The 13,854-nt window shown below is 33.2% G+C and overlaps 1 protein-coding gene across 1 annotated transcript in view; it reads left to right on the top strand.

The window, feature by feature from the left end:
- Dnajc13 (DnaJ heat shock protein family (Hsp40) member C13) overlaps positions 1-13,854 on the top strand; it is a 118,702-nt gene that overhangs the window by 64,790 nt on the left and 40,058 nt on the right. Inside the window, exons 27-35 of the mRNA XM_076867431.2 lie at positions 1,035-1,139; positions 1,998-2,200; positions 3,214-3,298; positions 6,105-6,259; positions 6,765-6,810; positions 8,564-8,718; positions 10,030-10,231; positions 11,829-11,944; positions 12,764-12,842. Of these exons, the coding sequence (XP_076723546.2) occupies positions 1,035-1,139; positions 1,998-2,200; positions 3,214-3,298; positions 6,105-6,259; positions 6,765-6,810; positions 8,564-8,718; positions 10,030-10,231; positions 11,829-11,944; positions 12,764-12,842 (1,146 nt within the window). The remainder of the gene's footprint in view (positions 1-1,034; positions 1,140-1,997; positions 2,201-3,213; positions 3,299-6,104; positions 6,260-6,764; positions 6,811-8,563; positions 8,719-10,029; positions 10,232-11,828; positions 11,945-12,763; positions 12,843-13,854) is intronic.

The following is a 13,854-nucleotide window of genomic DNA, read 5'->3' as shown; positions in this document are numbered from 1 at the left end:
ATCAATTTGTGCTTGTGTGAATATGGCATAATGAATTCCATAATTATATATAATTATAATTCAATAAAAATAATCCCATAAAATAACATTCTATCCTCATCAAACACTGAAAGAGAAAATTATAAGAATTATCTGTAGTGTTAAAAGGGAAAATGTCAGTCTAGTTTTGCAGATTTTAATTGGCTTTACATGTGATTCTAGAATTGAGCTCTAGTCTAAACCAAAAATGATTCAAGATGCTCTGTACCACCAGATGGGCAGGTTATATTTATAGCCAGGGAAAAGGAAGTAACATACAGAAAATGGAAGTTGGGTACAGAAACAGCTCAGTTGATTACAGTTTGCATCTGTCATATATGAGCATGTTTGAACATTTGTTTAGCTATGGTTGACTAAAGTTGTGATTGAGATAGTTATTTTTCATAAGAGTGGACTGCAGTATGTTTATGCATCAAGTTAGATTGCTATTCAGTATGTATTGAGAAATGTTTAAGACAAACCTAAATTAATGTATGAAGGCAGGTTTAGTTCAGACTTAATTCATTTTAACAGTAGTGCAGGTAATGGATTGAAACTAAATATTTAAAACCACTAAACCTTTGTTAGCATTTCAACTCTTTGATCTCAGATGCTTATTGAAACTCTTGTCAGAGTGAGTTTTTTCCTCAAAATAACCTGTAATAATTTGAGCATTGTGTTTTAATGGTATTTATTTATTTAACCACTTGCAGAATGCTACTAAAACTTTAGTATCCTGAAAACTTATTAATAAACATAGGAAGTGTAGATATTTTGAATTTAATATAGATTGTTAAATGGATTTAGGAAAACATTTATTTCAGATGCATATTAGTAAGGAAGTAGCTTTTTTCGGTTATTTGGTTAGGTACTTAATTCTTAAATATTAAAATAATGTTACTTAAACTTTTGAATTGAGTTCCAAATGGGAAATAAACCCCCAAATTTTGTTTTATGATGTGTTGCCCCCTTAGATTTCTGTGTTGCAAAATAACTGAAATCTTTTTAAAATTTAGAGCAATGTAATTGAAGCTGCTCCAGACATGAAGAGAGAGAGTGAAAAGGAATGGTATTTTGGCAATGCAGATAAAGAAAGGAGTGGCCCCTATGGATTTCATGAGGTACGTGTTTTAGAGAAGCTTTTTGTGAAGGTCTCCGCCTTTCTTTTGCCCTCTTGCTTAGCACACAGAGATGTATAATATTGTTGTCAGCTCTAAGGGCCCTGTATCCCATTTATATGGGAAGGAGTAGATGGCTTGCACTTTTGGAGAAGCTCACATGCATACACAATTGTGTCTTCAAGTCTTTTTTAAAAACTATTGTTAGGAAGGTAACACTCAGGTTTTTAATGAATTTCTATGTAACAGTTGCTCTCTAATGTCTATTGTATTTCTTTCCTTTTTTTTTTTCTTCTTGATACTGTATTTTGAATCTTGCCACATGATAAGCAAGCATTCTGCATTCCTAGCACCAATTTCTAAATAATTTGTCAACTATTATCAGTGGTATGGACAAGTAAGTTTTAATATGTGTTCTTAACATTGAATATTGAACATTGCCTATTCGGTTCAAGAACTAATGGTAGTTTCACTTTGCATCTGCAATATTTGATCTTGATCTCCCATCCTCAGCCTTTCTGGCTCAGTGGGAAATTGGCCAAAGATGGTTTTCTGGAGGCCATGCCTTTTTCTCTTACAACATTGGTCATTTTTACTCTTTCTAGTATCCTGCAATTGACCAACTAAATGTTTGGGGTTTTTTTCCTATTATTAGCCAACTTGGATTCCTAAAAGCTTATCAACAAAATCTTTTTTTTTTAAATATTCAACTTGGATGTTTATTTCACAGTATATTTCAATGATAGTGTATTGCTATTTTATAGTGTCTTCCACTTTCATATGTATTTATTATGATTAATATTGGCAAATTTTTCATTTTATTTTGTCTGTCTGTAATAATGATGCCTTTAATCAATTAAGATGCAGGAATTGTGGACCAAAGGAATGTTAAATGCAAAAACCAGATGCTGGGCTCAAGGCATGGATGGATGGCGACCACTTCAAGCAATACCCCAGCTTAAGTGGTGTCTGTTAGCCAGTGGACAGGCTGTTCTGAATGAAACTGATCTTGCTACCCTCATATTGAACATGTTGATCACAATGTGTGGATATTTTCCAAGCAGGTAAAATATAATTAATATTTTCATGATGTACAGGGCACCCAGAGATATCTTGTTTTTCTCATTGGTATGGATACTTCTTCAGTAACATCATGGGATTACCCTGGCTATTTAAAACATAGGTGTCCTGTTTGTGGCCTGGGGAGTGCTGCTTTGGCCTTTAGAACTTTTTGAAACAGATATAAAAGAATAAATACTTTGAAAATTATTGGTTAAGTAACTGAAAAGCAACCTTCTGTGGGAAATTTCAAATAAAAACTGAGACCTACCAGCCTAATAATTTTTATGTGAATTAGGTATGAGTATTTTGAAATAGATATACTGTAGTCCCCTTATCTGTCATGTCACCATTCCTGGTGTAGCAGTGTTTCTAGGCCCACACCTCGTTCTACTTGACTAGTGAAGGTAAGGATGTATTTTCCTATGGCAATCATAACTCTTGCACAGAACTTTTCAGTCTGTATAAAATGCTTGCATATACATCCTTTTATTACTACACTACCTTGTGATGGAAATTACTGAAAAAATGTCACATATTTTATGACGCTCAAGGTATTCATGGTTCTAGTTCTCTTTAAAAATTAGACTAGACTCAAAACCATACAACCAGTATGTAGAAGTAATATGGCATTAAAATTAAGTCTGTATCTGAAAAATACTGACTATAGTTAAATTAAAATTTAGATTTATGTGACAAAAGTTTGATATGCCCTCTGGGGGGTCTATCCACTGACAATGTGTTGGACAACACAAAGTTTAATCAATTAAATAATAAATAAGAGTCTTTGGCTCTTCTAGGGTACTGTTTTTCAAGGAAATCTTATGGAAGGATATGAAGTCATATTAAGCAGCCAAATAGATTTAAACCAAAATATCTAATCATGTTCCCAGCTGTATGAGAGCTTAGTCTTCATTAACAAAAAAGTAAGGTAACTTGCTTCATGCCTAGTAGAACGCTCTGAACATACAAATTTTAATAAATATATTAAATGTTAACCATAGAAAATATTTTCTAGGGATCAAGATAATGCCATTATTCGGCCTTTACCCAGGGTGAAAAGACTACTATCAGATAGCACTTGCCTTCCCCATATTATTCAGGTGAGTTCCTTTTTTGTTATTGAACTAGGAACAGTATTTTAAGAATTATTTTCTCTTATTTAATTTTATTATGCATCCTCATCTTTATTATAGTCTGTTTCATTCTGATAACTAAAAGGTGCTTTATAGTTTGTAGTGCAGTTTGATATTAACTGCTGGCTCCTGCCACAGAAAGACATGGATATGCCTCAGATTTTGATTGTTCTCAGTTACATGTTTTTGTGTGTAGCAACTGATGATTCAAAGAATTGAGTTGGAATTATATAGGATTTACTAAAGATATTTTTCTTTTTCTTCTTCTGCATTCTTCTAATCTTTTCAAATTAAGTTACCTAAACCCAAATTAGTATTAGACAAATCAGGTCCCACAGATTTCATAGATAGTCATTTCCCTCCTATATATTAATTATTTTTGTCAAATCTAATTTTTTAGACCTTAACTACTCATGGTTTGATTTAAGAGCATTGCTAGTAATTTGTACCATTTGTATATTAGTGTGGAAAAGATAATGACTCAATGTATATATTCTTATATTCATGTATTACTATTAAGTGCCTGTGTTAATCACTGATACTGAAAAAGTCATGTACAAGAATACAGTTTTTTTTTTCCTTCTAACTGTTGTTATTTAAGCATACTAACATTTAAAAATTTGTATGCTTTTCTATGTGGACATTTCTGTTAAGACCTTCATATGAAAGAGCACTGTAATTATTTCTTTAAACCACTACCATCTCGCCCACAGGACTATGTGACTGTATGTTGGAGGGACTTGTTTTCTGTATAGGTCCTTCTCAACATGTAGATAAAATGTCATACTCAGAAAATTAGCATCTCCCAAACATGTTTCCAAGAGTCTTGAGACTGAAAAGAATAAAGTAAATGCAAATAGCATTAAATTTAAGGCCAGGAGGGAATGACTGAAAAGCTTTTAAGAAATATAGCACTATAACATGAAGCTTGGGGTTAGATGGAGAAGTGTATGTTTTCATTAACCAGAAACTTTTAGCACCTTATGAACAAAATGATAGAAGAATTATTTACATTTCTAGCTTTTAATAGCATATGCCTTCTATATTTTTAATACTGAGTTTAAAAATTGTTTCTCTGGAGTTTTTTTCCCCCTTAATTTTCTATATTCTCACATACTGTAGTCTTGCTAAAACACAGGTAGCTGTAGTAGTTTTCAGAAACAGTATTTACATTTGGAAAGGGATTTCTGTACTTCATTTGACTTCAAGAATTGTCACCAGTTTGACCATATAGTACAGCTTTCAAATTTTTAGAGTGTTCTAAGATGCAGTGAGTTTTCTGGTATTGACAACATGAAATACTCTGAGCTTTGTTTGATAATTTCCATAACATCAAATATTGAACTCTACTAGAGAAAATTCTATGTGATACTTTCTTAATTTTTTTCTTTGTAAAGTATGTCATAGTATGAAATACTTAAATACTTTACTAAATAGATAAGACACCAAACACACCAAAAATTTATATTGTTTACTTAAAAAACAGTTCTTCTGGGCTGGGGATGTGGCTCAAGCGGTAGCGCGCTCGCCTGGTGTGCATGCGGCCCGGGTTTGATCCTCAGCACCACATACAAACAAAGATGTTGTGTCCGCCGAAAACTAGAAAATAAATATTGAAAAATTCTCCCTCCCCCCCCCTCTCTCCCCGCCCCCACTCTCTCTTTAAAATAAAAAAAAAAAAAACACAGCTCTTCTCACATCCGAGAATGAAGAACTTTGTACCTGTAATTTGAATCTAGTACTTCTTCATTGTTTCTCTTTTTTTTTTTCCTTCTGGTAGAATTTGACCCCAAATTGGAGATTATTTGGAAGCAACTATTTAAAGAAAATAGAAGTACCACTTTTATTAAGTTTCAGAGATAAAATTTTTACAATTTTTTATCAGCTGTTTATTCTGTGTGGTTTTAGAGTTAGCCCAGATTCATGATAGTGATATCATATTTCCTTCAGTATTTCTAGTTCAGATTTCTAGAGGTCACATCTTTCAGTACTTGTAGAAGTAGTACTGTGTGCTGCTTCTGGTACTTGTTTTAGCCTCTTGCCTTTAGCACCACTCCTAAATCTACTTTGTAGTGCCATTTCATCAATAGGTGTTCAGTACTCTGTTTCTTGAGTTCTTAAGTAGCATTCAGAGGATTCTTCACATTAACTCAATTGAGCCAAAACTAAACATGTAGTTAATTTATTTTGGTTTGTTTTTTCCTTTTTCTTTTATCATTAACAGAAAAAAATCTATTTAGGAACATTCTCAAACAGGAAGCGATTTTACTTGTAAAATTATGACAAAACTAGCTATAGGCATATTAGGGATTTTTCTGAATATGATTTGATCAACTTTCAATTAATATTTTGCTATCTCCACTAAATGTTTTAGTGTGTATATGTGTGTGTGTGTATGCATGCGTGTGTGTGCACGCACGCTGCGCGTGTATTATTTATTTTAACCAGGGATTGAACCCAAAGGTGCTTAATCACTGAGCTACATCCCCAGCCCTTTTTTATATTTTACTTAGAGATAGGGTCTTGCTAAGTTGCTTAGGGTCTCAGCCTCCCGAGCCATTGGGATTACAGTTGTGCACCATAGTACCTGGCTAGAATAAATCATTTTTCAAATCTGACTTGAGTCTGGTAGATAAGCTTACTGAATTGCATGAATTTTTATAACTTACGTAAGAAACAATAAACCTCAAGTTAGTGTGTGTGTGTAAAATGAATAATGATATTGCAATTTTTTTATAACTTATTAACCAGAACATTTTATTCCTGTCTTCAGTTACTGCTGACGTTTGACCCTATCCTTGTTGAGAAGGTTGCTATTTTGTTGTACCATATCATGCAAGATAACCCACAGTTACCTCGTCTTTATCTGAGTGGAGTGTTTTTCTTTATCATGATGTACACTGGTTCCAATGTGCTTCCTGTTGCTCGGTAAGAACTTTAAAGATAACTTATGTTAAACATTATCTGAACTAACCATAGGCAGATTTATGTATTGAATGTTATCATTACTTATCATTGCTTCAATTTTTTATCATAAAACTACATAGCTACACTAAAATTTGGAAAGTAGGATGGGGGAAAATTAGTCAGAATTGTACCACTTTACCACATCTAATATAAGAATTTTGTCATCTAGTATTTTAATATATATTTAATTAACTACATTCATATTATACATGCAGTTTTACATTTTGCTTTCTTACAAATACTCAGTAATATTCATATTGTTACATATCCTTAATGTGACCACACTTTAAAAGTCTTTCTAGCACATTTAAGTTCTTAATCAGAAATTGAATAATTTGGGAATATGGATTTATGAATTGTCTTTCTGACTATTTTTAACCTATAAAAGATCAAATCTTTAGAAACCCAAGATCACTAAAACCAAATCAGCTCCTATATGTGACAAGTGATTTATTTTTCTTTCTAGGTTTTTGAAATACACACATACCAAACAGGCTTTCAAATCAGAGGAGGTAAGCCAATTTAGCCTCTGAATACTTAATACTCAAGTAAGCTCCATAGTTTCCTGAATATTCTGCTTCTTAGGGTACTACAAGTACTTGAGGGAAGGCTTATTTTATTCATCCTTGTACATTCTTTGTGGTACCTTGCAGACAGAAACTAAGCTAAACTTTTTTAAGCTTTTTGAAAACATAAGCCTTTTGGACTTATATTGAAATTGCAGCTAGGAATTATATACTGATACCTCTGTGAATGTAAGTTGTTCTCTTTAAGATTTAGATTAATGATTTTTATAAATATTTCACTAAATACTTCAATCTCATATAGTTGGCTAAGATTCTTTTTGTTCAGATCCCAAGGTAGAAGAAGCACTTACTTTCTTTTTGAAGTTTCTCAATTTTTCACATGTTCTCAAATGTTTGTTTAGGAGACTAATCAAGACTGTTACAACACTTTGACAGTAGGTACTAACCAAACTGTAGGATTTATAGAATAGCCATTGAAGCCCTAAAAATTAATCCATTTGTCTAATAATATAAAGTGATGCTCATGGCAGTATAATTCCCATAGCTTTGTGTAAATAAAAAAAAATGAAAATATAAAACAGGTTTTATAAAAATTGTCTGTAATGACACTACCTTAACATGGTATTAGGCATTTGGGGTATTCTCTCTTTTTCCTTTATTTCTGTGCAGTAGTACATGTGTAATCTTCAAATATTGTATGAGAAATTATACATACAGTTTCACCTAAGTATTTTGAATAATTACAGCAGAATAGTATTTATAGCAAAATTCTGAATGCAGAAATTACCAGATAATAGAGAACAGAATGGGGCCGGGGTTGGGGTTGTGGTTCAGAGGTAGAGTGCTCACTTAGCCTGTGCATGGTCCGGGGTTCGATCTCTAGAAACACATAAAAATAAGAAAAATAAAGATATTGTATCCAACTACAATTTAAAAACAAATATATATAAAAAAAAAACAGAATGAGCAGATTTTCACACAAAAGTTTAACAGATAGTGAATTTCTTTTATTAACAAAAACATGAAGATTTTTGTTGCCTAATTTATCTTTGTACTAAGTTGTAAAGCCATGTTTAAGTGTATTCCCCCATCTGTTCTATCCTGGAGAAGTAAAACATCTTAAATTTGCCTAGAAGGAGATAAAAAAGAAAACTTATAGTTTTAGAATTTTCTTTCCATCAGGTAAATAAGAGTATAAATTTTTTAGTTATAATAATTAGGATCATTAGCCTGACTCCATTTGGCCAGTCTGAAGATATGAACTTGTCAACACAGTTAATTATAATTAGTTTGACTAGGAGTTTGATGGAGAATTTCTACTCACATTTCATGAGATGACCTCTTTAAAATCTTTAAGATCTTCTGAACTTGTTTTTGAAAACAGAAGCAACAGATACACAGGAACTGTAGCCAACAATGTTATGCAAAATACCTCATGTCAGTCTTCAGGGGACCTTCCTTGTTCACTACTGTTCCACAGGGTCACATGCTGTCCTGAACAGCATTGGCAGCTGATGTTGAGAAGGTTAAGACTGCAGCAAGTTGGGGGCTTCTCCATTTTACCTTGGAGCTCATGCCAAGTCAGTTTGCCCCACATGTTCAACTTCACATTTTGCTAAAGCAGAAAAGCATTTTGTTGCAGTGTGTTTTTTCCTACAGTGCTCATTAATCATATTCGTTATCAGAAAATTGAAAGAGAACTTCAGTGTTTCTGACTACATTTTGTTTTGTTTTAAAGACAAAAGGACAAGATATTTTTCAGAGAAGTATACTTGGGCACATCCTACCTGAAGCAATGGTTTGTTACTTAGAAAATTATGAACCTGAAAAATTTTCCGAGACTTTTCTAGGAGAATTTGATACACCAGAAGCAATCTGGAGCAGTGAAATGAGGTAAATAATCAGTTATATTTTGTACTCAGAATCTTTGCTGCTGGTCATCTGGTTTGACTCCTGTTGAAAGAAATGTTTCACTAGTTTGCTAACATAAAACAACAGTTAATTGTTGGTGCCAAATCAAGTGATAGGTTTTGACAAGGCCTTAAGCTTTTTGTTCTGACATGATTTGACAAAACTACTGTTACCTTAATAGAGCTTTATGTAAGAGTATGGCCTCCTACCACTAATGCTTCTTCAATCAATTGATATAGCTTGTAAGATATTAGGCAGCAAACTGATAATATATATGTAGGAATAATTAGCAATAAAATCAAAACATATCTCTTGGATGCTTGGAAATAGGATTGTATTCCACTGATTATAAACTATGCCCACATAGAATGGATCAGACCAAAGATACCCAGCACGTTTTGACCTTTATTGAGGGGCTTGCATTGCTAAGTAATGGAATGCCATAGGAGAAGCCTGTGGAAATGCAGAAAATGGAAAGGCACAAAATTAGTTGGCAGTGACTAACTAGGCTCTGTCCAGGAAGGACTTGACAGTTCATAGGTCCAGGGTCAAGACTGCTTGTTTGTGGAGAAGCCCTTAGTGCTCTTTCCTTAGATGGCATGTGATCTGAGTTACTCACACCTCTCAAGCTAGCTTCATACTCCATGCCACCTGCTGGTAATTATTGAACTCCTGGGGTAGAGTGACCTATCGGCTTGTCTCATAGTGGCCACTAGTTTTAATGTATTCTGTATAGCATTCATATTTTCCACTGGGAAAAATACATATTATATGAATATGAATAAAGTAGCAGCACAGTTTTGTTTGTGTAATATTTTTTTGTGTAATATTTTTCTTCTGAGATTGGCTGAGTCCCCATCTAAAGATGAATCTCTCTATACATTGATCAAATCAATTTTCTACTTATCCTATTAACTTGTAGGAAGTTAATTAACATAAATACTATGTAATGAGCTTCTTTGGAATGATGGTAAGCTTGCCTTTCCTTTCTAAACCCTCGTGCATGCAGACACCATGCTATTTGACCTTGTAGTGACTGATTTTTTTTAACAGGACTGAGCATATTGCTGATATTTATAGGTAAATAAGAAGATAATTTTATTTCTATTGAGTATTTTTACACAATAAGATTAGAATACCTTAACTTACTTTGAGGCTATAATATTAGGCCAGTAATTGAGTTATTCTAGAGAAGATCCATGTAAGTATCTTTTATGCTGACCTATCTTAAGCTTCTCTTTAAAGTTTGATAATTTTATCAGAATGATTGAATGGAGGTTTCTATGATTGTAGGCGCCTCATGATAGAGAAGATTGCTGCCCATCTTGCTGATTTCACACCTCGTCTTCAGAGTAATACAAGAGCACTTTATCAATATTGTCCCATCCCAGTTATCAACTATCCACAGCTAGAAAATGAACTATTTTGTAATATTTATTACCTCAAACAACTTTGTGATACACTCCGATTTCCAGATTGGCCAATTAAAGACCCGGTAAGTTCAGTGTGTGCTTTCTGAAACCACACAAACAACCTCCTAACACTTCTGAGTAGTTGTTTCACCTGTGATAAAAAAGGATATTAATATTAATTGACTCAATACTAAGTCAGGATAACTGACTTAATATTAACAGAATAACTTTGAGTGTGTTTAACATATTTGGACAAATCTCAAACCAAAAGGTAATATTTTGAGGGAGTATTAAGAACTTTAGGATTTTGAACCAGTATAACAAAGACAGAACAAACTCCATGTGTATAACACAATAATGCTATAATAGTTTGGCGGAAGCTTACCTTTCTAGCAGATTGATCAAGCTCCTGGGTATTGGAGTCAGAGTTCAGCTTGGCCATTAAAAGCTCTGTTGAAAACATTACCTTATTTCTCCAAGCTTCAGGTCTCATTTTCAAAATGGCAGTAATAGCTGGGCACAGTGGCATATGCCTATAGTGCTAGTGACTCGGGAGGCTGAGACAGGAGGATTCCAAGTTCAAGGCCAGCCTTAGCAACTTAGCAAGACCCTGTCTAAAAAAATAAAAAGAACTGGGGATATAGGTCAGTGGTAATGCATCCCCATGTTCCATCCTCAGTACAAAAAAATAAAAATAAAAAATAAAATGGCAATAATAGTAATTGTAACAGTTGTCTCTGATGATGGTTGTGAAGATTGAGAATTCATTAAGCAAAATTCTTGGCACACATAAATGACGGTAAATGTGACCTGATTATTTGTATAGCAGTAGGTGTTATCTGCCCATCCATGGTGTCCTTGGAACCCCATTAACCTGAGCCCTTGTAAATCTTTGGGGAGCCTAGAATAAAGTAGGCCTGGATGACATGTTGTTCTATTACTATAGCAGAAATTATATCATTATTATTACCATTATTATTAAAAGATTTCAGATCAATTGCCATTTTTGTACCTCAAGTCACTGCCTGTTCATGGTGCTTTAGACTCTGGAACTTGTTCAGGATTCAAAACGAAATGGTACAAAACGTAAGCGCTTTTTAGTCAGACCTGCGTTTGAATCCAATTCCACCATTTATTAACTAGGACACATGCATCTATCTCTCAGAATCTCATGGTGTATGCTTGAAATTTTATATAAGAATCGAATTTTCTGTAGTCTGTAAAGCACCTAGCTCTTTGGCATACAGTGTGCAGTAAATATTAGTGCATTTCTTCCCACTCAATAGCAGCTCCTTTGAGTGTGCTATCCTTTACATTTGTTCGAATGCCAGCATACCTGTGATTGTTAGATCATCTTGAGAAGCATACTGCAGTGTACTACTTTCGTATTTCAGAGTTTTCCATATTTTCTTAATGTTTCTTTAAACATTAAGGGTAAAAGCACAAATTGGCAGAGATTTAAAAATCACTTAAAAACAGAGGAAATAGCCTTGAAACGAATATATTGCTACGTAAATGTTACAATGGTAAGAAGATAGTTTTTAGTTATTTGTATTTAAGAAAGCTATTGATTGGACAACCTAAAAATGATGATTTATATCACGTATGTTATAACTTAAAAGTTATATTTGGTAATAGTTTTACATTAGTCAATATAAACTTTAATCCTCTGTCTCTAAGGTCAAGCTTCTAAAAGATACACTTGATGCCTGGAAGAAGGAAGTAGAAAAGAAGCCACCCATGATGTCAATAGATGATGCTTATGAAGTGCTTAATCTGCCTCAAGGACAGGGGACGTGAGTTGTTCTCAGTTATTACAATAATAAATGTCTGCCTTATCTTAAAATTCTAATATCAAAGGTGAAATTATATTTTAAACCAACCAGAGTTTTTTAATTTTTCTGTCTATTCTTTGACAAACATAATAATGATTAACTACAGACTTATGTGTGACTTTCACATATTACAGTTTATTAATATGTGAAATTGCATCCTTCTGTTCTTTCTGGTTTTTTATTAATTCAAATAATCTAGGCAGAGTACCTCACACTGTTATCTGAGATATGGTACTACTCGTATATTTGTTTTTCCCTTTTCTCTTGCAATTTGTTTTATGCATGAAGAAGAGATTTGATAGCAGTAGGCCCAGAACACTAAATGATGGATTAGAAAAGAATGCAGATTTATTTTAGTAATTTGTAGTAGACTAGAAATATTAGGGAAAAATGGTGTAAAGACATTTTCTTAAGTACAAACTAAAGTTTTTGTTCATTCTCAGCAATGTTAATATAGCAGCTTAAAGAACAGTGAATTGGCATTTTGGACATTTTGGCAAATTAGTAGGTTTATAGAAATGTATTTTAGTTCATCAAACCCCAAATATGGTCTTATAATTTAAGGTGAATGATAACCTTACACAGGGAACTTTTAGGTTATATCTTTCACTTGTAAAGATAACATATAAGAAATAATTCTATTTAAGTCTTACTTAAGTTTAATTTGATGACTAATACATGATCACATAAAATTCCTGAATAGATTCTCAAAACATCACTATATGACTGTATAAACATTTTTTCCTCATACTTTATAAAAACAATTTTCCTGCTTAACAGGCATGATGAAAGCAAGATTAGAAAAGCTTACTTCAGACTTGCACAGAAGTACCACCCTGATAAGAATCCAGAAGGGAGGGTATGTACTGCCTTTGGATTGTCTTTGGGTTTAGGGACTGACTTCCTTTTGCTCTGGTATTATTTAGGAGGAGATAAATTATCTTTCATGCAAGAATCTGTCATAACAAATGCTCAGGGCATGTTTAATAAGCTTCAGCCCAAATACCCAGGTTTTCTGTGTGAATAGTTCTCCCTCAGTTAACCAAAGGAGTCTCCTTTTGACTCATAGCCTATGTGAAAATTTATTCTCTCTCCTTACCCATCTCTGTTTGAGAATAAACTCTAACTGGCAATCACAAGAATAATTAAAAGTTGGGAGTATAGTGGACTTTAATTCATTTATCAGTAATAATATTGCTTTCCAGATTGCTTTGAGTGATTTATGTAATTTTTTAAATATTTATTTTTATTTGTAATTGGACACAGTACTTTTATTTATTTTTATGTGTTTCTGAGGATCGAACCCAGTGCCTCACACGTGCTAGGCAACTGCTATACCACTGGGCCACAATCCTAGCTTCTGTAATTTTTTCTAATGACATTCAACTGCATAGCATTCTAACTGAAGAAGCAGAAAATTTGGTTCAGATTTTAAATCATCTCCTGCCAGTATTCCTTGATATCACCGTGTCCAATGAGAATTCATAAAAGATGAAGTCAATTAAGAACACTATAACTAGGGACTACTAATTTATTGCCAGAAGCTTGGGATAATTTCTACTGATTTCAAGTCAGTGGTTTTCATTAAAAACACAGTATTCCTGAACAGGAAGATTTGATATTGATAAGGTGCCAGTTTTATATGTGTAAAACATTTTTTATTCAAAGGCTGCGTGGGGGTGTTTTATTTTTTGGGAATTGTGCAGCAATTCAGATTTATATGAGAGAAAAAGAACAATCATGACAGGAATAAAACTTAAAATCAATTGTTAAATTGCTATACTTATCAGATACTAAAACAACAATCAATATATAAATCAATGGAATGAGAGAAAAAGAACAGTCATGACAGGAATAAAACTTAAAATCAA

The sequence above is a fragment of the Callospermophilus lateralis genome, chromosome 10 (genome assembly GCF_048772815.1).
Source record: "Callospermophilus lateralis isolate mCalLat2 chromosome 10, mCalLat2.hap1, whole genome shotgun sequence".
Lineage (NCBI taxonomy): Eukaryota > Metazoa > Chordata > Mammalia > Rodentia > Sciuridae > Callospermophilus > Callospermophilus lateralis.
Note: the sequence above shows the minus strand (reverse complement) of the source record. Positions and strands in the feature narration are given on the sequence as shown.